General features: G+C 51.3%; 10 protein-coding genes across 10 annotated transcripts; 4 read left to right on the top strand and 6 right to left on the bottom strand.

Annotated features, from left to right (window-relative positions):
* Nucleotides 1–348: 348 nt before the first annotated feature.
* BO86DRAFT_402474 (ketoacyl-synt-domain-containing protein) lies at nucleotides 349–1,617 on the bottom strand (the record flags this gene model as incomplete). The annotated part of the gene is made up of 4 exons (XM_025673863.1): nucleotides 349–710; nucleotides 773–1,120; nucleotides 1,185–1,478; nucleotides 1,590–1,617. 4 exons carry the CDS (start codon nucleotides 1,615–1,617, stop codon nucleotides 349–351), a joined length of 1,032 nt encoding a protein of 343 aa, XP_025524692.1.
* Nucleotides 1,618–3,126: 1,509 nt separating this feature from the next.
* On the top strand, nucleotides 3,127–3,733 carry BO86DRAFT_279667 (cytochrome P450; the record flags this gene model as incomplete). Its single annotated transcript, XM_025667318.1, has 2 exons — nucleotides 3,127–3,333; nucleotides 3,395–3,733. Coding segments are annotated over 2 exons (546 nt in total), but the record flags the coding sequence as incomplete, so codon positions are not given.
* A 3,411-nt stretch (nucleotides 3,734–7,144) lies between these two features.
* Nucleotides 7,145–7,870, bottom strand: BO86DRAFT_437744 (uncharacterized protein; the record flags this gene model as incomplete). Its single annotated transcript, XM_025676080.1, has 1 exon — nucleotides 7,145–7,870. A coding segment is annotated over one exon (543 nt), but the record flags the coding sequence as incomplete, so codon positions are not given.
* A 2,252-nt stretch (nucleotides 7,871–10,122) lies between these two features.
* BO86DRAFT_391530 (uncharacterized protein) lies at nucleotides 10,123–10,867 on the top strand. Its single transcript, XM_025672621.1, has one exon. It carries the CDS (start codon nucleotides 10,356–10,358, stop codon nucleotides 10,635–10,637), a length of 282 nt encoding a protein of 93 aa, XP_025524695.1. The 5' UTR covers nucleotides 10,123–10,355; the 3' UTR covers nucleotides 10,638–10,867.
* Nucleotides 10,868–12,034: 1,167 nt separating this feature from the next.
* On the bottom strand, nucleotides 12,035–13,564 carry BO86DRAFT_437748 (uncharacterized protein). Its single transcript, XM_025676081.1, has 2 exons — nucleotides 12,658–13,564; nucleotides 12,035–12,597 (listed from the first exon to the last, which is right to left on the bottom strand). The coding sequence occupies exons 1-2, from the start codon at nucleotides 13,312–13,314 to the stop codon at nucleotides 12,211–12,213; spliced, it is 1,044 nt and encodes a 347-aa protein (XP_025524696.1). The 5' UTR covers nucleotides 13,315–13,564; the 3' UTR covers nucleotides 12,035–12,210.
* Nucleotides 13,565–14,306: 742 nt separating this feature from the next.
* On the bottom strand, nucleotides 14,307–16,369 carry BO86DRAFT_368012 (Zn(II)2Cys6 transcription factor domain-containing protein; the record flags this gene model as incomplete). The annotated part of the gene is made up of 2 exons (XM_025670188.1): nucleotides 16,053–16,369; nucleotides 14,307–15,984 (listed from the first exon to the last, which is right to left on the bottom strand). Exons 1-2 carry the CDS (start codon nucleotides 16,163–16,165, stop codon nucleotides 14,307–14,309), a joined length of 1,791 nt encoding a protein of 596 aa, XP_025524697.1. The 5' UTR covers nucleotides 16,166–16,369.
* A 510-nt stretch (nucleotides 16,370–16,879) lies between these two features.
* On the top strand, nucleotides 16,880–18,940 carry BO86DRAFT_412102 (uncharacterized protein; the record flags this gene model as incomplete). Its single annotated transcript, XM_025674629.1, has 6 exons — nucleotides 16,880–17,006; nucleotides 17,072–17,246; nucleotides 17,319–18,371; nucleotides 18,508–18,592; nucleotides 18,661–18,721; nucleotides 18,806–18,940. Exons 1-6 carry the CDS (start codon nucleotides 16,911–16,913, stop codon nucleotides 18,938–18,940), a joined length of 1,605 nt encoding a protein of 534 aa, XP_025524698.1. The 5' UTR covers nucleotides 16,880–16,910.
* Nucleotides 18,941–19,979: 1,039 nt separating this feature from the next.
* Nucleotides 19,980–20,387, top strand: BO86DRAFT_402480 (uncharacterized protein; the record flags this gene model as incomplete). Its single annotated transcript, XM_025673864.1, has 1 exon — nucleotides 19,980–20,387. The coding sequence occupies one exon, from the start codon at nucleotides 19,980–19,982 to the stop codon at nucleotides 20,385–20,387; it is 408 nt and encodes a 135-aa protein (XP_025524699.1).
* Nucleotides 20,388–21,508: 1,121 nt separating this feature from the next.
* On the bottom strand, nucleotides 21,509–23,191 carry BO86DRAFT_450103 (uncharacterized protein; the record flags this gene model as incomplete). The annotated part of the gene is made up of 3 exons (XM_025676773.1): nucleotides 22,670–23,191; nucleotides 21,740–22,571; nucleotides 21,509–21,614 (listed from the first exon to the last, which is right to left on the bottom strand). Exons 1-3 carry the CDS (start codon nucleotides 23,055–23,057, stop codon nucleotides 21,509–21,511), a joined length of 1,326 nt encoding a protein of 441 aa, XP_025524700.1. The 5' UTR covers nucleotides 23,058–23,191.
* Nucleotides 23,192–23,358: 167 nt separating this feature from the next.
* On the bottom strand, nucleotides 23,359–24,502 carry BO86DRAFT_412104 (uncharacterized protein; the record flags this gene model as incomplete). The annotated part of the gene is made up of 5 exons (XM_025674630.1): nucleotides 23,359–23,766; nucleotides 23,840–23,908; nucleotides 23,964–24,127; nucleotides 24,198–24,413; nucleotides 24,466–24,502. 5 exons carry the CDS (start codon nucleotides 24,500–24,502, stop codon nucleotides 23,359–23,361), a joined length of 894 nt encoding a protein of 297 aa, XP_025524701.1.
* Between the last annotated feature and the right edge of the window lie 72 nt (nucleotides 24,503–24,574).

Consider the following 24,574-nt stretch of genomic DNA (forward strand, 5'->3'; position numbering starts at 1 on the left):
AGCGGAGCTACTGCGTGTGTGGGGGCTTGCCTATGGTTCTGCAACGTGGGAATCTAATGTTTTTGTCGCATAACCCACCAACATGTTTGCTATTTCTTTCCCATTCCGGTACGTTTGCGTGGTCTTAAGACTCGGGCTCTTTTCCATACCAACTGAACGAATCAAGCCATGGCTGTTGTCTGGGTCAGTGTGAACAAGAGCGGGGAGCTGGAGATTTCAAGCTCAGAAGTTAGTGCTTCTATGCCCGTAATCATCCCTGTGAATGCTCGTGAGCGGTGGGAGACTTGGCCGTGGATCAATGGGAACGGCCTTCCAAGCAGAACCATGTAGTATCACAAGGCCATCATTTCATTCCACCTGCAACCTTTCCCAGCACCACGAAGCCATATGTTCGATAGTCGGGTAGTTCCAAGTCAGAGTCGTAGGGACTTGCAGCCCGAGGGTTTTGCGCAGCTGGGTCCTCAGATGGGCCATCATGACGCTGTCCAGCCCCATACTGCTGAGTGGCACTTTGTAGTCTACATCATCCGGATCCAGCTGCAGCACAGTCACTACATTGTCGGCAATAGCCGTGGCCACAGCTTTGAGGCTCTGGCTACTGGAGGAGGACGATCTAGCCGGCGTTAACGGTGGCTTATCGAGTGTTGTCGTGGCGCGCTTTCGGACGGCGATCTCACCCAGAATAGGGCTAGCCAGGGGCTCGTTGGCTTCTAGCTCTAGAGCATTAAAAAGGCGTTATCGACTTGGTACTGGGACAGGTGCTCCCATGCACGATACGCTTCGTCGCGGGATATATCGGTGATGCCCTTGGCGGCAAGCTCGGCATACAGGAAGGCGGCGGGGCTTGCTGCCATTCCCATCCCACGCCAACAGATCCAGTGTATAGCAATGGCGTTGTCACCGAGGGATTGACGGTGCGTGGCAAGGCTGTTCAGGAAGCTATTCTCGGACGCGTACGAGCCTTGTCCCGGGAAGCCGAACTGATGTCCACAGGAGGAGAAAAGAATGAGCAAATCCAACGTTCCCGGAGGAAACAGCCGATGCAGTACGAGAGAGCCGCCCACCTTTGGTGCTAGCACTCGCTCAAACGAGTCCGAGGTGGCGGACAAGATGAGTTGATCTTCGAGCACGCCAGCTGCGTGGACAACGCCGGATATTGGGGGGAATGGTAACGCGGGGAGCACCGGTATTGACACCCATGAATACGGCCGTGTCGGATCCCACCAGGCTGTACGGGGGGATCCCCGCATGCTCCAGCGCCTCCCACGCCACTTCCAGGGACATCCGTTGCTGTGGATCCAGTTGCTCGGCTTCTCTCGCAGAGATCCCAAAGAACGCAGCGTCGAAGTTTGCTATTCCGTCAACGAAATATCCCCGCTTGGTGACGTTGGCCAGTATTCGTGCACTGGCAGCATCCCGACGCGGGTACGCTTCCCATCGTGCCGGCGGTATCTCGCTACATGCGTCGGACTTGTTCGCTAAAAAAGTGCCATAGTTCTTCCGGCGAGTTATTGTCGCCGGGCAGCCGACACGCAAGGCCAATTACAGCCACATCTTGGGATTGTCCCTATGACGGGACGTCAGTGTACCAGCCGTGGGCCTTTCGGAGTACAGCATAATGGAGAAGCGCGAAGACACAAATTCAGGTGCTTGACACGAGACAGTGTGGGAAGCTAGATAAGGAAGAAGACGTGGGGTACAAACTATCCGTGACAACATGCTCGTTACCATTAAATAACTACCTCTGAAGTCGGCTGAGGGAAAGTTCTGCGCAAGGGCAAGCTGACCGTGGAAGCTGTAGCAGGACTCTGGTCATCGTGACTGAGCTTGTCAACGATGTCTTTGTGCATTCTCTTTGCACTTTGGGGACGTAAGATTGTGGATACACAACGACTTTCAATATGCTATAGAAAGCACCAGTTCATACCTCAAGAGGCAAAGTTTAGAAAGAAGAAGTGGGCTGTAGTGAGGGAGAAATGAAATTCCAGTGTTAAAGATCCTCGGAATGATGTGCTGCATGATGCCTGCCTGCTTTAACGTCTAAAAGTCACCCGGGCACATACCCTATACTATAACCTGCTAGACAGCTGATCATATCAAAACCACTTCCTGTAGTGACATAGGTCATCATATGTACCTCGGTTGGCAACCTGTAACCCCAAAAGCTTAAACAACATTAACTCGACTCTTTGCGCGGTATGATACAAGGCATGTTAAATGTGTTCAAGACGTCACGACTAACATAATTGTGGAACAGCAATGCCATTTACAGGCATTCCGTCCGCCGACATAAAAATAAGGTCCTGTGCTTGTACTAACAATGATAAGCATGGTCTCTCTTGGCCGTTCACTCTTTATTAAGCTGGGCATTGGCGGGATTTCGGTTAAGCTAATCTTTGATAGGAAGGAGCATGGTTTCGGGCAGGGCAAGCTTCGCTTGCTGGTACAGAACCAGTGAAAGCATTTGACTTTCATAATTGCTGAAATATGAAGTTATTCTTTCTGCTTCATGGCATCTGGTTGCTCTAGGTGAGATACTTGGGTCCTGAAACAAGCTTTTGTAAACTTAATCAACACGTGAGTGAGCCGAGGTTTGGTCAATGCATATAGAAGCAATAAATGGAAGATGACCAATTTCTTCAGGTCACATTACTGCCTTAGATCATCATGGCTATTCTAGCAAGTCTCTTCCTTGTGGTTTGTGCTCGATGTTGGCTGATAGACAATCTTTTGAATCATACTAGGGTTGTGACGTCAGCAAGATCTATATCTTGGCTATATGCCAGTTTCGGTCGAGATTTCTTATCAAGGATCTTGTACATGTGATTGTAGATCAGTTTAGAATCTTGTCTTGCCTGTACCTTAGATCACTTCTGGGGAGGAGGGGAAGTGAGCGCAATGTATATAACCCAACGGGCCGAGGATATTGAAGAAGGGAGTATTTAACAACCACAGGCAGCCCACCGCCGGAGAATATTTTGGTCGAGACTTTCTATCGACAGCCATGATCTCTTCATTGCTCTCTCTCTATACCTTTCCTTCTCCACTGGGATGGGCGTCGCCATCGACGATCGCAGGGCTTATCCTAGGGCTGCACTTGCTGTATGCTACGATCGTGAGCTATCAAAAATACGGCAATTCCCCGGCCCTGTTTGGGCGCGATCCACCAATCTACAGCGACTGAATTGGTTGCAAACTGGCCGTTCGCACGAAATTCATACGGAACTGCATGACAAATACGGCACATTTGTTCGACTGGGTCCGAACATGATATCCATCTCCGATCCCAACGCCCTCCCCACAGTGTACCCTAGCAGAACTGGTGTCAAAAAGGTGTATTAGTTCTTAATCAAGCCGGGTTCGATGGTTGCTTACCTTTTGCAACACCTACCAGGGAAACTTCTACCGAGCCCTGATGCCCTTTGTCGGCAAGGGGGATTTTTTGCCTCTTGTCTTCAACACCCGAGACGAGCCCTTTCACCGCGTTCTCCGAAAGCCAATCGCCCCGTTGTATACGATGTCCAATGTGTTGACCTTCGAGAACACCGTTGATCGAGTGCTTGATCTTCTTGTCGCACAGTTGGTTACGCGATTTGCCGAGCAGCAGCGAGTATTCGACCTGGGATCGTGGCTGCAACTGTTTGCCTTTGAGAGTATGGCTTCCATGACCTTCTCCAAGCAATATGGCTTTCTGGAGACAGGAAGAGATGACACGGGGCTTCTATATGCCATTACACCCCCCGTTCTGTCTGCCGTTCAAGCGGATCGTCCCTTCGACGGGTATGACTGTCTGTGGTCGCTATCTCCCTCCCGGGACGACTGTTGGTATGAACCCATGGGTGATCAATCGGAACAAAGAGGTCTTTGGTGAGGATGCCGACATTTGGCGGCCGGAACGGTGGCTTTCGGATGATCATAGCCCGGCAATTATGGAAAAGACCATGCTCAGCGTACGCAGTACTTCCCACAAAAGTTTCGATATGCTGATTCGAATACGATCTGGTTCGGGGCAGGAAGACGTATGTGCCTGGGAAAGAACATCGCCATCTTCGGGATTAAAAAGTTGACTGCCACGTTACTAGTCAAGTACCATGTAAGTTCAGGTGCTAAGTTACCTTTCACAGAAGTCGATCTGACCTTAAACCCAGATCAAAATCCAGCACCCGGAGCGTTTCATGACAGAAAACTATTTCTTCTTTCATCAGGCCGGTCTGATGGCGGAGATTGAGAAGCGGGCTTGTTGACAATTGAACAAATCAGGCCCCAAGCTGCCTTGAAGCCCTCATCGGAATGCCGAGAAGAGTCAAACTCGACTCGTGAGTGTCCCAGAGTGAGTGAGCGAGAGTAGAGCTGTGTTAACATCGTGCGACAAGGGAGACCAAGCGCGAGTGCGAATGAGTGTAGAATAGTCAAGGGTAAGTTTTGTTCTTACGTCGCGCGATAGCGGTTGATACAGAGGTCTTACAAGGTAATTCCGCTGCTGTCGCACGTTGTATGATACATGCTGTCAGCCATACCCAGCCCTCCTTTTACTCCTATGATTCGATGGTCTTTCGATTTCAGTACTGATACTTGTTGAATCACAACTTAAAGCTCGGAGTAATCTGTAAAGTTCTGCTTTGCGAAACCTAGCCAAGTATCCAGTTGATTTCAGCCACAAGGTTTAAAAGGACAACCACAATTGTACAGTTCTAGGGAGATGTCTCAGTTATCATGCCAAGGCCGCTGCAGTGCAAGCGAAGGTTGAATAAAACATCAACAGAACCCATATTGTGGCTTACAAGGTAGGGCTGGATCTAGACCAACCCCATGTGCAGGAACCCAATCGTGTATGGTTGGCGGCAATCGCAAGAATGCTTACGAAGCCGGTCCCCTACATGCACCGCAGATTGTGGCGGATTCTGCGGGGAATCGAAACAAAGGAAGTATGATTCCGAGGCAATGTCCTAACAAGGGATGTCCGTTCGGTCTTACACCTGGTATGTATTTTTCTTTGTTGTTTGTTCAGGCGTCGGCTTGGAAGAGAGGATTTATGCTTTCCCCCTACTAATACTCAGCAGACATATGTAAGGGGTTGTACTGTACATTGATACATGTAGAATTCAATACTCGTGTTTTAATACATATATACTGCTGCTGCATTTAAACCTAATATTATGTGCCACGGGGTCGTACTAACGCAGGGGCACGCCAATATTCTCTTGAGCTTTTTGTACACAGCCGCGACGCCCGGTCAGATTTATCTGAAGTCTTTCTTTTGGCCTTTTCAATATGCATTGCAATCCTTGTCAAGTAATCCTACTATTCAGGTCTAATTGAATTAATTTACACCGTACATTTCCAGTATGGGAAGATTCGCTGTGCTTAGCCTGAAGAGTACGTACCGAAGGAAAGCAAAAAGGAAATGACGGTTAGTAATCCTGCAGGGCTAATTCAAATGCGTCGAGACTTTTGATCTCTATTAGAAGCACATATTTGTCCTAACAGCTGTCCGAATTGCCTAGTATTGTCCCTCAGTGAGTTGTTCACCGAGCCTGCCCCTTCCGAATTCTATCAAACGCCACATTTGAGCCCTAACCTTCGAAGAAAGTTTAACCTTTATCCGGAAAGAGACAAGGCAGGCAGTGTCGGCGCTCCTTGGAATGATGCCACAAGAGATTATGGTTATAATGTGCTGCTATGTTGTTATCTTCTAAGGGTCAGTGCTAGGTTCTTAAATGTAAAGCTGTGTGGAATGGAAAGGTCCACCTCCCTAGTTAACCCCAATATAGATACACAGTAAACGTACTCACACTTGAATTTTACAGAAAGATATATAAGACTGGAGGCGTCATTGATCCGTATACAGACCTCTGCAAAGTACAATCCACGTTCTTCTTGCCATCCTCCATCAATATGAGTTACCGCCGTCTCCTCTCGGGCGAATTTTCAGATGACAAGTCACCAGACCCAGCGAGCGGTCACCATACGAATAGTCAGGCAACCTTCATTGCCCATGTTCTTCTACATCCTCGCACCAGAATCACTATTCTGCTCATGATTCTAATTCTGAGCTTGTTGAACTTGCCTATGTCGATCATACAACTGGACACGAGGTCGTGTGCATCGAACCATAGCACCGAGGATACAGTCCCCACGACATTCACACAAGACAAAGAGTTCCAGTCGCTTGATCGATCATTTGATCATCTGTGGGCAGAACTATCAATGAACAAGACTACGGCTGGCCTAATCTATACCGCGGAGAAAGGGAACAGGAAAGAGCAAGGAGGCATCAGCATGTGAGTCAGTGTCCAAGCCGGCAATATTGACCTACTGCTAACGCCTAACAGGTTCCATCAATTACACTGCCTCATGATGATGCGCCAAGCCCTCCAAGCTGCGAGTGAGGGCGAAGCGATCGGTAAAGATTGGCATGACGATGGTCACTGGCCGCACTGCATGGACTACTTGGTCAAGGTAGCTATAACTCACTGGTCCTATTCTTACCGGTTTGTGTCTAAGGCTAACTATATGCGCTCATAGACAATTCTATGCTTTGCTGATGGTTCAATCGAGAAACCAGTACAAGGGGAAGAAGGCATTCCATTCATAGATGGAACCAATGTAATTAGGCAGTGTAGACCCGTACAGCCACTGTATGATCTGTATAGAGAAAAAGCTGTATAAACTGTATCCTTTGTGGTTTTCCGCTGACTAGCACAGCCAAGCCAAGTTGACTCAAGAGCAAAGCTTTCGTTAGCGTAATTCGATACTGTTACCTCTTACACCCCGATTAAATTTGACCCCCGGTCCCCAACAGCGCACAAACGATAAGCAAAGAAGGCTAATTCAGAGAAGTCGCACTCTCCTCCTGTTCCGCCTACACCATTCCCCTCCCAACGATCAAACCAGCAACTCCCCCGCCCTCCGCGCCGCCACCACATCCGTCAAATCCTGGCTTCAATCATATCAGCGACTGCCAGTCCATGCAGAATCCGGAGAGTATCTGTCCGGTTGAAGGGGGGAGCCGCAAACGCCAAGATCCGCTCCGAGTCCACCTCGTTATCCATCGTGTGAGGCCGGCATTTTCCGGCGGGATGGGACAAATAACATCGAGTAAGCAAGCACGCTGCTTAGCGTCTTTGAATTTGACGAACAGGACGAGCTAAGACAGTTACTACTTTGGCCTACCAAGTATATCCTCATATTGCAACTTTTACCTAGTTTGACAGCACAGCCTAGGTCGTCCATCCTCCGTCTGCCAGCCGAACACCAACCCTAACTATCTACTTCAACTCCCACACTACTCCTCATAGCCGCATTGACCATTCATCCACCCTTCCCACTAGCAAGCGCACCCACAAGCCGGACATCCTCCCCTCCCACACGCGTACGTCGCCGTCCCGCAGTCCTGCCACTTGCTGCACTTGATCCAGGCGCCCAGTCCGGCCTTCGCCGCCGTCCAGCACCACTCCCCCTTGTTCGTGTTCCCGCAGGCCTTCCAGCAGTATCCGCCCGAGCACCCGTACGGCGCGTCCTTGTAGCACGACCGCTTGTCTAGGGCGTCGAGGCCATCCGAGCGCGCCTCCACGGGACTGGTGTTGGCGCCCGTGCCCGCGTCCACTGTGCTGTTGTTCCAGAACGAGACGTCCACCGCGTCGAGCGGCGCCAGCGCCGCGCGCTTGACGTGCCGGTTCCGGCCGAGCGGGTGGTCCAGGCATTTCCGGACGTCGCTGGGGGCGACGCCCGCGAGGAGGTCGGCGGGGTCGACAGTCATGACGTCTAGGTTGCCGCACTCGACGACGGGGTCGCCTTCTCCGTGTCGGGTGGGGTGAGGGTCAGCGCGGAGGTGAGGGCGAGCAGGCTGGTGAGGGCGAGGGGGAGCTTCATTGTGGATTGGGGGCTGGAGATTGCGGAAGGGTGAGTATGTTTATCGAAACCGGGCAAGAAGAAGAGGAAGAAGAGAGGATAACGGGGCCTACCGGTTGTAAATGAGAGATGTGCGATCTTGGGCAAGTGGGAGGACTGGATATGGATATCAGAATGTCTTGTTGTAAGGTGATAGACCTGCCTCGATATATCCCTTGGATGGATGGGAATGCGTCTTGCCTTTTATACCTCACCCTGTAATGATAAGAGGGTCTACATCCGAGAGGCGATACTACCATCCACAGCCCATGGGCTCTCACCTCCGGTGGACTGATCACCGTACTTGGCCCCCTTCTCGATGGGCAGGATTTTGGCGAGGAAGAGGTGCGCCGACGAGGTCGGTGACCGCAGGCGCAACGCATCCTCAGCCCCCATTGACCCCTGGTCATATCGAGCCAGCACCAATCCCCAAGCCTGCTAGTCGTGGGATCCATGTAGTGTGGGACTGGCGCGATGCAGCTAGAGAATGTGCGCATAGGTCTCGTAGGAGGTGGATAGGCTGGAGCAGCTGCCTGTTCATTCTGGTCTTTTCCTTTGTCCTGAGTTAAGTAGAAGTAGGTTTCCTCAGCAGCCTACCAGTCTTCTAAGGCCTTTTGTGCCGATATATACTGTATGAAGAATACTGCCAGTGCTTTTCCAGAGCTTTTGCGCACAGGCAGGTTATCTCTCAGTCCAAGGATCTGTGGTTAGTCTTTCAAAGCGATTTTCTACCTACCTTACTGCGTTCTGGTTGACTCCAGATAATTCGTTCGTACGGAGGGGAAGGGTGACAGATGCCGAGACTTGGTATTCCTTAACCTCTCTCCGAGCTTTTTGTGAATCAGGTAAGCTTAAGGATAATGCACAGGCCTCTTTCTACGTCAGTAATATCAGAATTCTCGGAGACTAAGTTCTTACATTAGGTTTCATATGAGTCAATAGTCTTAAACATGTCCTTATACCAGGATAGTTATGGTTACATTGATTTCAAAGTAGCAATTATGGCAGTGAAGAAAAACTCATAAAATCTAAGTTATTCTAACCATCGTGAGAATTACATGTTTTTGATTTTCGAATACACGCGCACTAATTTCTGACCCCCCTCAATGCTGATGGTCAATTTGAACCCTTTGGATTTTGCCCCTGCTATGATTATTCTTACTACATACCACCATTTGATGTAATGGCGAATTGGGAAGGCTGTGCTGAATGAGAGACTTTCCACTTCAAGGGTTCATATCCTTGCACCTCCCCACTGCCCTAACAGAATCACTGGAGTTAATCGTACTTAATATCGGACAGACATCGGTGCCCCGTTTGGGGGACTTTCCGCCAAGTGCCATCATAATCACCACCGACCAATCAACGCCCTTGTCGGCTCTTGGATGTCTCAGACCCTTAACGAGGCATCGAGCCAGCCACCTCGAACTGAGACACAGGAGCAATAGCGTCCTTTTTTCTTACGCTTATTCACAATAGGCAAGAGTTGAGCTGAGCCCTGCGTCACACCAGTGATCGACTACCGTGGCAACGTAAGAAGAGGAAGCAGGCCACGAGCCTCGAGACCTAGCTCTGTTTGGCCTCTCCGGAGTATCTGAGACTATGTATCTCCGTGGTGGAACCATGAATTGCCGTGTTCAGAACTCCTATCGTGACCTATTCATCCGGGATGTCAGCACCAACCCACAAGCCTCAAAGGTCCCAGGACACTCAACAAATTAGTACAATCGGAAAAGAATGGATGCTTCCCCACTCCAAGATCGGGCCGGACCGTGTCTTCGTGATCCTGACGTTACATCGATGGCCTTCTATTCTGACCCGATGCTAAAATCTCCGGTGTGCCTGCTTTCGTGGATAAGAGCGGCGACAGGATCAGGCTTCACTGGGTGTACTCTATGACTCAAATTCCCTGGTTGGATAGATCCTTGCCTGGGAAACGAGTCCCTTTGTTCATCCAGGAACAATATTTCCCTGTGACCACATGGCAGGCAGCAAGAAAATGAAGGTACCGACCAATCGGGCTGCCTGGGGCGACATTCGACCACGTCGCCTGTTTGCCCGGTGCCGGCGGTCTTAGGGCTTACTTTATGTATAAAGCAGCAGGCTCCCCACCAGCCAGGCCAAGCGCTGAGATCCAACACCGAACGTCACCACGTTCCTGCTCAGCACGTGAGTCGTTCATCCTTGCCCGCTAGTAGCAGCTAAGATCCAGCCCGCTGCTTCCCAGCATATTAAAATCTTCACTGCCCAGAGGATTAGCGCCTGTCCCCTTTCCCTTTACACTTACCACATAGCTCTCCAGTATTCCGCTCTGGGTTTCGGAGGTACAGAATCCCTTTCCCCACCATCTTTCTTGCTTAACCGGCTCTCCCTCTCATACTCTTCAACCGTTTTCATTATCTGAGGCTTTTACACCCCTCTATAAGACCATCGCCTAATCCTCCATCTCCAACGCCAACGCCAACATGAATCCCTTCACCTACCTCACCCTCCTCCTCGGCCTCTCCGCAACCACCGCCCTCGCCGCTCTCCGCCCCGACGCCACCCCCGAAGAGGTCGCCGCGGCCGAAGCCGAGTGCGGGTCCCTGAGCGTGATGAGGATCGACCCCGCCGAGCTGCCCGAGGGCGTGACGATGGCCGACGTCCGCATGTGCGCCGGCCATCCCCTCGGTGGCCGAGCGATCCCGGGTCTGGGTCCTGGGGCCTTCGCCCGATTGCGTCGGTTCTTGCCGAGTTGGGGTTTTTGAGAGGACGGCCCTGCAGTCAGGTCTGGTATGTCTGTGCTGTGCGGTGGGGGGGCAGCCGTTTGGGAGTGGAATACTTGGAGATGTGTGGGTGTCGTTTGATGTTGAATCTTGGAGCTTGGTTGATTGGTATGATGTAGCTGGAGGATGATGATCGGATATGACAAGCATTGAACCGCTAATCCATAAGTATGTGAGAGAGCTGATGATTTCAATTTCGTGGCACGTTGCAGCTACTCTCTTCCTACTACTCTTTGCTGCCCGGACTTGGATCGAGGCCGTAGAGAATTCACAATAGTAGAGCAATGCTTGCTGATCCCTGAAATGCGCAATTATTCGAGGCGCGCTGAGTGTCCAGCCCCAATGGTATTTGTGCAGAGCACGGCTTCATCAGCCGATGACCCACGATGGGATGCTATCGAACACAGCGCAGGAAATAACAAGTCATTGTACCGCAATCGTGATATAGCACCTCCTTCACACTCTTTCTCCAATTACCCTGACTTTTAGCTCTTCATGTCCGCTTTAATTCGTCCCGAGTACAATGCTAGAAATTGTTGGAATATAGCTAGACAGAAACTTACAGTTTTTACAAAAAGAAGAACAAAACTTCGATTATGGTTATCATAGATATTGAAATATAGCTGATTATTATTGCTAATGAGCAATAATCAAAGGCTATAATATCATTCAGAAGACATTGCATTTAGGAGAAAAGGTTCGACGTACACGTACCAACTGCAAGCCACGGCGATCGATCCAATCCCACGCTCAATCACTGCAAGACTATTGCCCGAACTCCGGCCGTGCAGAACGAGATATGACCCGTATTATGCCCAAGGGATGTGCGGCCGTGGTGTAGTTCTTGACAAGAAACTGGTTATCCGTATTGTTTATGGTGTCCTACTCAAGGAAGCATCGAGGTATGAAGCCTTTGCTGATCAGGCACAGAGGAGTTATGATTTATAAAAAAGGTTGCCCAGCACATACGACCACAGGGTGTGGAGAACAGGGCTTCCCGTCCGCTCAGCCGTACTTAAGCCACACGCCGGGAGGTTAGTAGTTGGGTGGGTGACCACCAGCGAATCCCTTCTGTTGTATGTTTTTTGCTTCATTCGCTGGCTGTACCTAGTACTGTACCATAGTCATACCAACGCAGCCCATCCCTTTGCCGCTCTGCTTCTTGTATCTGAGCTGCCTGGTTATTCAGACAGAGAGTCTAATGGTGTATGTAGTCAAACTCATGTTTGTCGTGGTAAGCAAGCGCAATCAGTATCTCGGTCCTTCTATTGATTTGGATTCGGTGGCAGGGCACACGATCAACTCGGCTCTCCTCGGCCTAGATTCTAGACTCCCTTGGAGATAGCTTGAAAGCGTCGTCAGATGGAGCCGCACATGGTTTTAGAATAATCAGACAGCATACTGAAACTAAACGGGCTCTTCTGAGTGAAGTGTCTTGCCCTGTCTCTCCACCAAAAGCCTCATCACCTCCTCTTTATCTTCTGCCACTTGAGATTCGTTTCTGCGTCCCCAAGGAGCCGATCTCAACCATTCCTCATTTACCTCAACTCCATCGTCAAGCTTCGCGAATCTTCTTGAGTAGGTTAAGAATACCATCGCTCATTTGGCTGGCAACTTTACTCTGACACGAATCAACAGCCTCAATCAGCTCAGACTGCCGACTCCGCAGACCCGAAACCTGGCTCTGATCCGCCTGAGGGCTCAGGAGGGCTCGAACCAGCTGCCAAGCGGTATGCTGCGAGAACTGCTTTAGGGCAAATGCCACCAACTCCAATGCTGCGACGTATAGATTGACGAGAGCCGACTGGAGCAAGCCCCACAGCTTGGACTCGAGCTTTCCGCGATAAGTTTCCTCGTATACTTTCCTGTAAGTGATGATTCGAATCAGAATGTCTGCCGTCATGATCGCAGCGGCCGTTTCGGCCTCTGCATTGACCGGAACCTACGCAGATACATTAGTTCAAAGGACTGACTGGCAGAAGAGAGATCGTCCAAGATATACCTGCATGACGCCTTTCACCACGGGCCAGACTATGCTTGCTGGCTGGGGCAGGAATTGAACCCCGATATCGCCGACCGTGGTCAGGCAGTCGATGATGCGCCCCGTGTATTTCCGGGGGACGATCTTGTGCCCGTGAATCTTGATTTGGTATGTTCGGCTTTCCCACTGCTTCTGTCTCTCCCGAGTGATTTCAATGATCTCCTGGGCGTTCGTGTCACTAGAGCTAAAGGGTGCGGTGGCCCCTGTGTCCGACGCGGTCGCGGCCGGCTTTCCATCTAGAAGCTCTCTGAGTAGATCTTGTTCTTCTTCTGACAAAGTATCAAAGCTTTTTTGCCATAGATCTTCAGAGCCGGTATCATCGGGATATTCGCGGACTGGGTCGTTTTCCCTTGCTTCGCTTTTCGGTGGGGGCGGAGGGCTGATTGACTCATCGATGCTGGTTGATGCATCTTTATCATTTGATTCAATGTCTGAAGTAGGTTGCAAAATACTCGAGTGACCTGTTTGGCAAGTTTCGGTTTGGAGATCGACTTCGGACGAGGGGGGCAGTGCTGTGGCAGATGAGGTAGGCCCTTCTTCGGGTTTCTTCTTCTCCCTATGCACTTTAGGCCCGGCCCTCTTGGGTTTGAATATCCTCAAGCAATCAGAGCATCCCATGACTACGACTGTGTGAGGCGGTGTCCCGCTCTAGAAGGGGGCATGTGTTCAGGTGAACTGCGCTCGAAAGACGGCTTTGGCGGATCAACCTTTGTGTGGGGTAGGATCCTCGTCATATGACCATCAGTCTGCTGTCACCATACAGAATATATTATCGACTATCAATCATCGAATGGTTTCACATCGGGAAGAGGATATGGCAGTGATGGTTAGAGTAGTCAGCGAGTCGGGTGGCTTTCCTAGGACGGTGTTAAAATGGAAGGTGAGGGACAGGGAGAAACGGGGGGCGTGTCAATGTTTTTGAACCAGTCGCAAACATCATTCCAAATGGTTCAGACTCGAAAGACCAATCAAGCTTCTCAAGTGGGATGCTGCAGCTACAGAGCTGTCTCAGGCGCTAAAGATGGCTATTGCTTGCGACAGGCTCATCAGGGCAGGGGTTGGATGTACATGGTCCACTTGGAGCTGCGTGGCGATAGCTTAGGGCTTCCGCTGTTCCTATGACCACAACTGCTCGATGTATAAGGCCTCTATACAAGTAAACACTTATCTGTATAGTTGTATACAAGGAGATCTTCAAACTTCCATGCCTCTCTTTTACTGAACACAAGCTTAGAGGTCTTATCGAACTGTATCGCGCTAATCTACTATATATACACCTCACACAGAGGTATCACTGATTGGTACAACTCCAGGTTGATCGATAGAGAGGCAAACCCAGGCTATTGCCATAGTTAGCCCGTCTTCCTCGCATCGGCACAAGATAAAACCATACTACTGGCACTACTACCCTGCTCTCTTACAGACAGTGATGCTTTTCGGTGTTTGTAAGATTTTTCTGGCCACATAATCTGACGTGATTCAACTAAGCTTGTTCACAGGTTGTGAAGCCAGTCAGCTGCACCTTCCAACCGCCAAGGTATCAAGGCATTGAGATTGGGATGTCTCGATAACAAGGGCGGAGCTCCTTTGACACCGAATGACCCTCTTCATCATATTATAAGTGACTCGATGTGTACTCCCTCCAGGGCGCAGAATGTATACTCAATCTCCAACCTAGCCGCCGACCCCCTTTCCCCGGGGATATACGTATACGACAATGCCTCAATCCTCTGCCATACGGGAATCTCTTCCATACATGTTGATACCATCGGCTCTTGCCCAGTCGCACCATCACCACCCTCCTCAATCTCGATGACCCGCTCCACGACCCGAGCAGTCAAGATACTATCCCACGCCGCCTCCCGCATTGGCTGCCGCCGCAAAATATCGAGGATTTGACGACGGACGACCGGATGCCGGCACTTGACTCCGACAATGTACAGAACAGGGATGAATCCGATCTCAGGCGTGAATGTCGCACGTGACGACGACCCCGCATACCGATGATGCGCCGCCGCGACCTCGCCCGCCAGGGCGACGCATTGCCGGAACTGGGGCAGGAACTTATCATAGTCCATTTCGCGGCCGGGTCCGTATCCCTCGAGAAGGACCGATGCAATCGTATGTTGCAAGCGGAGGAGAGATATGAGCGGATTGGTTGTAGAGTCTGACGATGCAGAGGGGCTGCTGCTGCCTGACAGCAGGAGGAGGGCTTCGAAGCGACGCGACCACGTTTCCAGCTGCGCGCGGACGTTGTGGTTGAGGGAAGAAGGCAACGGCGGCATCGTACCTGTCGGGGATATCTGGTGACCGGTGTTGCGAAGCCGCATTACCTGAGTGACTAGGATCTGCAGGTGGTCGGCGGCTTGGTCGAGGGACCGGAAGGGACTGTTGTCGAAGGGGGCAACATGGGACATCGTGAATGTCTCTTGAAGGCTAGCAGGAGTCCAGTCGACCAGAAACATGACGGCCTGCATGTCTAGGCGTCGGATCTGGTGTGTGACCTGGTCAACAATCGCGTGAATTCCTGAGGGCGGGGCATCGTCATCGCTATAGCGGTTTAATGTAGCGTTGTTGATGATGCTGCGGGAGAGCGCCACACCTCCGCGCAGGTGCTTCACGGCTTGGACGTCGTCGCCCGCCAGATGATCAAAACAGGTGAAGAGGTAGCAGACCAACAGTGTGACCACGGTGGATTCGGCGCTATCACCGTTCTCCCAGCTCAGCAGGAGTTGAATGGCGCGGTTATAGTGAAGCAAAGGATTGTGATCCGCTAGTCGTTTTTTCCAGGAAGGCGGTTGATATTGCAATCGATCGTTTGAGTAACAATCCAGATAATGATTCTGGTGGATCAAGGCCAGACCAATGGCAGCGTGCCGCACTGCTGGCACTGTTTGGGCGAAGAACATGAGAGTCTGCCGCCATAGTTCGCAAGGGCGGTATTCATTCAGATGCTTGATTGAAATATCCCTGAAAAAGCACATTACCTCTCCCTCAATTGACCCACTCGCTGGTAATATCATAAACGATCCGAGATTATGCAAAATGAGAGAATGGTAACTTGAGCGCCATGGCACCGACTCGTGCGCACTGATCGTGGTACGGGGGTGGTAACTGTTGCAGGTATCTGCTCTGTGGACGATCTCTCTGTGATGATGAGTTGATTCCGTCTCGGTCTTCTCGATCTTAGGAGCGAAGAGCATTTCACTATAGCCATCGCAAGTGCGACCGGTTGAAAAGCATTTCAAGCATGAGGGTCGAGCTAGATCGCATTTAATTCGTCTTATTCTAGGGCATGTCAGATTCATTGTCTCCAATTGATCTCCCTGCTGCAATAGGTGAAAGTAAAGACACACTTGCACGTCTTACACCCTAGCCGGGACTTCGGAGCGAACTTGCGATGCTTCTTTCTCCAGGATTGATTGCTCGTCCCGGGCTTCTTATTCTGCATCTCATTCATCATGGTCATCCGAGGCAGACAAAATATGCAAATACGCACTATTACAGGCGGAGGTCGATTCTGAAGCCACCACGCGCATGAATTGACTTGGAAAGGAAGGCTTGCGAGGCCACGTATTGCCACATCCCTTGCAGTGGGGGCCGGGGTGAGAAAAGGTGGACGGTACGTAGTACAAACGCCGAGGCTGGAGGAAGACTGCACTTGATGGGTTTGTTCGTACAAGCGGAGGTACTTCAATTGGGAGTTGTCAGTGAGGAGGGAGGATTACTTAAGTAGATAGCTTAGGGTCCAGTGGCTAGTAGTTATAGAATGTCCATACGTACCTAATCATCTCAACTGGAATAAATCTCACCTTACTTTTTATGGGCTAGTAGCACAGATTGTAATGTGATTGATTGGCTAGCTCGTACAGGTGGGTCGTCAAGGAGGCTGAGCTGAGCCTATCAAATTATTCTGGATAAGGAGCAAGTATCAATGTAAACCTACCGGCAAGAGCATGAATCTCAATTAATTCGTGGTCATACTTGCTGGTGATGAGCAATATGATTGATTGGGTTGTTCGTACAAGCGGAACAGAAAGTGAAAGAGGTGTTTTGAATCAACAGGAAGAATACAGCTGCCTATTCAAATCGTCAGAGTCTAAGTTACGATCTAGGGAGTTATAATTAGTATAAATAGTTCCTAAGCATCGCAACTGTTTTGATAACTGCAATGAAGCCAACACAAAGATCAATAAAAACCCCTGGGATTAAATATGAACCGACTTGCTAACGCGCTCATCCTTTTCATGAGCTTGGGATTGAAAGCCCACAGTTTACATGATCAGCCCATGGTCTATGGCTTTGACAACGTGAGTTCGCGCACCTACGATACCACAGTTGCCCGATGGCTTCAAGCTCCTGACGAGCCATCTAGATTGAACCATCAGCCAACCTCACATGGGCCCCATGCTTTGATGCCTTTGGTTGTTCTAAACTGGAAGTCCCTTTGGACTATGCGAACAGAGATCTTGGTACAACGTCGATTGCCTTCATCAAGCTGGCTGGCAAAAATGCGACCGTCGAGTCTCCGAGCATTGTACTCATCCCTGGTACGACTCATTCGATCAATCATGGCAACATTGTCTGTACTTCTTCATTGGACTTGACTGACACTTCGCCAGGCGGCCCGGGTGGTTCTGGTGTTGACCTCCTCCTCACATACCAGACTATCGTCGGACAAATGTTTGGAGAGCAATACAACTTCGTCTCCTTTGACCCTCGCGGCGTGAACAACAGTGGCTTGCATCTAGACTGTTTCTCAGAGGACACAGAAGCCAGATCGACTTTCTATCGACTACATAGAACAGGCGTTACTAATACTTCGTCGACATCGCTTGAGGAACAGTACTATTCAAGCTCTATCTATGGAGAGTGGTGCAACAATGCCGTGGAGAACAAGTCGCCCCATGCGTACTATGTGGCCACGCCCGCCGTTGCACATGACTTGCTTACCTTTACCGAAGCCGAGGCGCAAATGGCCGGTCAATCACCGTCAGCCGCCAAACTGTGGTGCTATAGCATCAGTTACGGCACAGTGATCGGAAGCACTTTCGCCTCCATCCTTCCTGACCGCGTTGGAAGGATGGTGCTCGACGGTGTTTTGAACGCAGAGCAATACTACAACAACTATTGGACGGACAATGTCGATCAAATGGACCAGGCCATGGAAACATTCTCAAGCTTCTGCCATTCTGCAGGGCCTGCAAAGTGCTCATTTTGGGGCCCCACGCAGGCCAACATCGCGGCGAGAATGGATGGCATCATCCGTCAACTTCAGAACCATCCCGTCTCGCTCAGCGCCGTCGGCGATCCAGACCTGCTGCCAACAATGGTCACTTATTCAGACCTCAAGACTCTTTTTCTCAACACAATCTACACCCCACTTGCAACCTTTCCCAGCATGGCGGACATCCTACACCAAGCCGAACAGGGAAACTTTTCTGCTCTTGCGGGCTTGTATGACCAGTCAAATTCGATAACGGATGCCCGTCTTGCCATTACATGCACTGATTCGTATCGGAGAAACAAGCTTACTACCATCGAAGAGTTCGGGACTTGGGCGGAGTACACGATATCCAAGAGCAAGTACATCGGCGATATCTACCCAATCTATCTGGAAGGTATCTTATGCCGATCGTTCCGACCGCAGTTGCCTGTTAGCATGGTAGTTCAAGGTATGCAACGCTTCTTTGCTCTCTCTCTCTCTCTCTCTCTCTCTATCTCGCCTTCATAGTATTCTATAGACTTCACCTTCGGATGAGTGGGTGGCCATCTGCACTGAAATCCAAGTCTAATCAGGTTGTGATGTAGGTGATATCAGCGCATTGAAGACGCCTACGTCCTTCCCAATTCTCTTTGCGAGTAACACCATCGACCCTATAACGCCGCTGATCTCGTACGTCCCGGTCAAATCGCTTCGTCATTGGCTATCCATGGTACCGAACTGACATTATCTCATCGTAGGGCGCGCAAAATGTCCTCTCGGTTTGCCGGATCGGTGCTTCTGATGCAAGAAGCTGTTGGTGTAAGTTGTTCACCAATCACAAATCCCATAGTCACTTCGATCAAGAGCTCAGGCTTACTCGCGGGATGTTTCCGTTGAATCTAGCATACGGTCATCGACCAGGGGGCGTCAGACTGCTACTTGGGAAAGATTCAGGCATACTTCCAAGGCATAGTTCCAGTGTCGAACACTACCTGCCCGCGGCAGTATACTCCTTTCATAGATTCCTCGCCTTTCTAATGGTCGTCAAAGCAGTGGCGGGGGGGTGAGGGGACTTTTGGTGAATTTCGGGAAAGGATTCATCAGTGCCACCTAAGTGAGGCAATGTCAAAGTAATTCTGCTAGTGTTCTTTTACTGCTACGAGGATAGAATTATCCTCACTGACAGATTCTTTGGGAAGGACTCGGACGAGTTCGCAATACGCTACTAGGTTAGTATCTATAGTCATTTGTACTATTCAAGAAACAATTGTCGAGCGCAATCATATCCTCTGCAAGCCTTCTACCGGGACTGACCAGAACCAGTTTGGTAACCAAGAAATGTATTGTCAACCACTACTCCTCTACTAGTAGACTTTTGATCAAAGAGGCCAGGTAACTTTCTTCATCTGCTGTTCGCAAAACTCATCTACTCATATAGTATCTACACAACCGACAGATGGAGACGGTAATTGATTGCTGAGGCTTAGGAGTAACAGGTAACTACCACTTTACTGACTACTCCGTATCGCGAGAGCACCATGTAAGATAGAGTATCCATGGCCTGACATTCATTCATTCATTTATTCACTCATCCTCCTGGACAAGGCTGCGAATGAACTCCACCCAAGGGGTCGGTGGACCCTGGAGGACCCGCTTCCGCAGCCTCATCAAACCAGACTAATTCCTCCGCCCCCAAACTAGATATTCCTGCAGGGCGCAAAAGCTTGATTTTCAACGACAATATGACGATAGGGACCTCTCACCCGAGTTTTCTTCCTAATCCGGTGAAGCCCAGGATGATTGTTGAAATGATGATCGGCGCAGGCACAGTCGAAGCTTGAATCATACCTGATAAGAGGGATACGATTAAAGAAATGAGTAGAACTCTGCACGGCAGGCGCTCTATAAAGAGCCTGATCAATCCCAGCCCAGCAGCTTCTTCTTCATCCATTCAAACTATCCTCCACGAGCCCAAATCCGAATTCCCTCTCTCGCGCTCAGCTCTGCTATCTCCCAAAACCCATCCAGCACACCCCCACCCTCCCAACCCACCAAACCAAACCAAAACCCAGCAACGATGATCCCCAAGACCCTCCTCCTCAGCACGCTCGGCCTCCTGGCGACCAGCGCCCAAGCCATCGAGTTCAGCGTCATCATCTCCACGGCCGGGGACGACTGCGACCACAGCTTCGGCTCCTCGGACTACCACTACCTGGAGGTGGACGGGTCGCAGACGATGGAGGTGCTGACGACGGCGCAGTGCCTGGCCGTGGGCGAGGACGAGTACGACGTCGACATCGGCTGGTCCAACCTCAGCGGCCAGGACTACGTGCCGCCCATCTACGCCTGCCCGGACAGCAGCTGCTCCAGCGGCTGCGCCCTGCTGTGGGCCGCCACCGAGTCCAGCAGCACCCAGTGGACCAGCTCGTGCGAGCACGCGTACAACGCCCCGTATCTGTTGGTGGATGGGATGCAGAACCAGTGATCTGTTTCGGTCTGCCGTTGGGTTGAGTTCGTTTGGACTTTGGGGGGTGGATGGAATTGTGAGTGGTTTGGAGAGGATGCTGGGCGAGATGTTGGCAAAGGACGAGCATGTTTGGTTGGGTTATATGCTGTGCGTCAGTGTGGGGCTTCTCGTTTTGTTCTGCTGGTGTGTTCGGGATTAGAGGGTACACAAGTCTGTGTGGGAAACAAGAGAAACTTTAGTACTTCCAAGGGAAGCAATGCAATTGAAAACTATCAACTGTCCTTGAAGACGATGGGAGGCTATTGCGGCTACTTGGCAAGTAGAGCCTCTTCTGTTGTGTCCTCACCGCAGCGGTTACCGCTTGATCAAGAGGGCGCTGCCAACCTTATGAATGAAAAGTACAGTCCTGATTATCCCAGTATAAGCAATGCTAACGCTGACCGATTTTCAACCTCCCCGCTTGCCCGCGCCAGGCTACTTTGTTAGTACAAAATCCGGAACACATTTCTTATTGGGAAACCTAGTAACTTTGACCATGTGATACTTTTATCCTTTGTAGCAGCACAATTGGGGAACAAAATTGTATACAGTTCCTCTGCGTGTGAAACTACCAGGACATTGCTGGGTTACTCAGTGGGTGTGATAGGCTTCCGTGGTACATTGTGATTACAAATCAGATACGAACCCGTCCTGCACTCGAAGTTGATGTTTCTTCCGGATTTGTTGCCTGTCCTAGATGGGTTTCCAGACTGTTCCAATTTCATAATGCGGATGTGAGTCGAATGGGCAAATCGTGCCCGCGCGGGGGTTGCGTTGCTGTTTGCGGCGTAGATGCTGCCGTATAGTGATTCGCATATTGCCGTATAGTGATTCGCATATTGCCGTATTGAGTGCCTCATTTTGCGAGGTTATTTGGAACATTATTCTGGGGAGAGAGGAGTGACGAGCTATGGGCGATTTTGCGATTCAAAAACACGAAAAAAAAAATAAGAAAAAAAAACGTTGAGGCACGGGAGGTTTATTCTATTGGTGTATTAGGATCCCCCCCTCCAAGCTCAAAATACTCCTTCCAAGCCCTCCGCCCATCGTCCGCGCGACTATCATCGAAGAAGAACCGCCGGAGGACACCCTCAATTTGGTCAACAGATCGATAGTAGGAGCCACCGCTCTGTGAGCACGGCGGGACCAACATCACCATCCCCAGCACCTCCATCTTGACCAGCCAGGGCAGACGCGACGTCCTTGCTGGCGTCGCAATGATCGTAATAATCCAGATCCCCAGGTCTCGAAACCAGCACTCATCGAATAAAGATGAGAGCGAACGGAAGAGGCGCGCGCGCTGCTCGGCCTGTCGGAAGATGACGGCGCACGGGTGGGAGCCCAGCGCGCTGAGATCGTCGGCGAGCGAGACCAGCGCAATGCCAATGCACTTTTCCAGGCTATTGCTGGGAGTGAAGGTTAGACAGCGCCAGGTCTCGCGAGTGGTGGCGTCCGTGCCCATCCCGCTGTAGAACCAGAACGAGAAGTCCGAAAGAAGGTCGACCAGGGCGGGAGTCAATCTGCCCGACCGAGCGAGATCTTGGAAGCCGGGCGGTAGGAGGTCCTCCACGCCAGCGAGAAATGTGGCGGGGCCTGGGCTCAGAAGCTGGAGAGGGGGTCTACTGGACGATGATGTTGGCAGTGGCGCCACTTCCTGCGAGAAGCCGAGGTTCATTTTCAGATGAAACTCGACCATAATCCTGTTGACGAGGACTACCTTGCCCAAGGGGGAATGCGGTGGCAGCATACCGGGGCCGACACTGGGCCGTGGAAGTGTGAGCTGCAACCCATTGTTGCTGGATTCACGAACGCGCATGATATTTTGTAGTCCTTTCAGGTGGACGGCGCGAGACTCGTGGAAGCCCAGCCACTCGTCGACGGAGATCATCGTGCAGAGACTGTGCAGCAGCACGTCGTCCACTTGTTGGGCGGATAGTCTTTGGCGCACGGCCCTTAGCAAGTGCTGCCGATGCCACAGGATAGCCTGATGAACCCCTTTACGGTCATCGATTCGGTACATGATACACAGGCTGAAGGCCGCCTGGCTATGAAAAACCTCCTCGTGGTCGAAGGTCCATGCGAGAAGATCCCTCGCATAGCTGTCTGTTTCTGATTTCCCCAGGCCCACCACTTTCGCATCGTACGGGAGGAGGACATCGTACACTGCAGCAGGGTATCCGAACGGGGGCTATGTCAGTGCGTGCTCAAAGCGAGATTTGCGTTCGAAGATGAGCAAAGATGGGTCGCCTAAGTTGACTCACAGTGGGCAAGAGCCTGCAGTGCCAGCGGTCCGCGAGAGCTAGGGCCCGAACCCTCGATGGGGTAGAACCTCCCTGCAGCAAAAGCACGCGCCGGAAGCTGGCCGGCGCCAGGGTCCTCGGGCTTCCCACATGCTGATCCCTGTTCGTCTGCCTGACGTGCAGGGGGAGGTTCCCCCGTAGCGTCACCAAAATTAGGGAACCAATGGAGGGCTTGGGTGAAGTTCTCTGCCTTTCCGGTCGCAGGACCAGTCGTAGGAGCCGTCTTGTGGGACTGTGAGCACCGCTTGACGCTGGAATTTGCGGCCGCGACTGCGGCCACGTATGTGTTTATCTTCCGGCGGTTGTGCTTGGCTTGTGTGGAGGAGCGCGGATTGTATGAGATAAACATGGCCGGGGATGGGGGTAACTTTTACATAATCGATCGTGGGATGACGTTCTGAAGTGGATGGAATTATATGGGATTTGGTGGGACCACAGCAATACGGGTCAGATATCTTCACCTCATTGTTCCCCAGGGCCTTGGTCCACCGGGAGGGCCGCATTGCAGATACGCGGGGCGCGCGAGGAAAAAGACGCAAGAGAAATTCTCGGCTTGCAGAGATGGCGCCAAACCGCATTCGGCAATCCACGACTCGTCGACTATCTACACAGTAGCCGAGGCAGTAAGCTGAAGCTATTCCCAGCACCCCCTACAACTCAACATTCACAGACCCAGTAGTCCCCTCCTTCGACTGCACCAGTCCAACCGTACACGACCCACTCGGAATATCCAAAATAAAATCCCCACTCCTCGAATGCTGGCCCCGAATGCCCACATGGAACAACTGCCCCGCATCCCCGGACTTCAGCATGCACTTGTAGTTCTCGTCCGTCTGTCGTAGGAGGTAGTGCACCCCGCCATCGGCACTGTACTTCGCGCGCACCGCCCAAAAATCCGTATCCGTGTTGCCGAACCCCGTGGTGAAGTACACCGGCACCACCGGCGAGAAACCCTGGGGAGGGATCGAGGTCGTCCACTCGCTCCGCCTCTCGCCCGTCCCTTCGTGCGTATGCGCGAGTTGGGACCATTCAAACGTCTGGTCGAATTCATTCTTGATCTGTAATCTCGTCAGTCAACCGATAAAGACATGGGGGAAGGAGAGCAAAGCAGAGCAGGGGGGGCATTCCTACCCGTGCGAACGCGTAGGTATTGAACTCATCCTCGTCGTCGTTGTTGTGGATCGGCGTGTTCATGCCGTCCTATTTCTCTTCCGTCAACCACAACCCCCGGATAAAACTGTTAGGGCAGACATACACTGTTCATCGGCATATGGAACGTTGACCCCTCGATGGTCCACGTGTACACTTGCCCGCTGTCGGACTCCTGCAGGTTGCAGGTGCTGTCGCGGTCGATGTAGAACGTCTCGCCGTCTTCGAAGGTGATGTCCAGGTTCCAGGTGTCGCTGCCAGTGAAAATGCCTGGGACGATCAGCATATTGAGGGTGCCTTTTTCGTGGAGGAATCGTGGTTCTCTACCACTTCAACTTACCTGTCGCATATTTGATCCAGACGGCGGGGAGGGTCTGGCCGCTCGGCACGTCGTCCCAGGTCTGGACGTTCAGCTCCTGCTTGCTGATGTGGGCGAATCGGATATGCTTTAGGGGTACTGGGAGCGAGTTTTTGATCGCGATCTGGAGATAGTAGGTCGTGCTTGTGACGTTGACGGTATCGGTGGGGTGGGGGTGTGCGGCGGAGAGAGAGCTTGCTGTTGCCGTAGTTAGCAAAGGGCTTGCAGTCGCAGGAGAAGGAGGGTCTACCAGTCACAACAATTAGCAGAAGGGGTAAGATAAGCATGATCCTTGAACCAGAAGCAAAGCTCTTCAAGAAATGATGATTGTGGCCCATACTGCCGTACGATAGCGGTAA

The sequence above is a fragment of the Aspergillus japonicus genome (assembly GCF_003184785.1).
Source record: "Aspergillus japonicus CBS 114.51 unplaced genomic scaffold BO86scaffold_53, whole genome shotgun sequence".
NCBI lineage: Eukaryota > Fungi > Ascomycota > Eurotiomycetes > Eurotiales > Aspergillaceae > Aspergillus > Aspergillus japonicus.

What these genes read in the sequence shown, in the direction of transcription:
- BO86DRAFT_391530 (XM_025672621.1), top strand. Translation starts at nt 10,356, where the DNA reads ATGAATCCCTTCACCTACCTCACCCTCCTCCTCGGCCTCTCCGCAACC.
- BO86DRAFT_437748 (XM_025676081.1), bottom strand. Translation starts at nt 13,314, where the DNA reads ATGGGATGCTCTGATTGCTTGAGGATATTCAAACCCAAGAGGGCCGGG. An exon ending in TGGTGAAAGGCGTCATGCAG is followed by an intron (nt 12,598 to 12,657) that starts GTATATCTTGGA and finishes GTATCTGCGTAG; the next exon opens with GTTCCGGTCAATGCAGAGGC.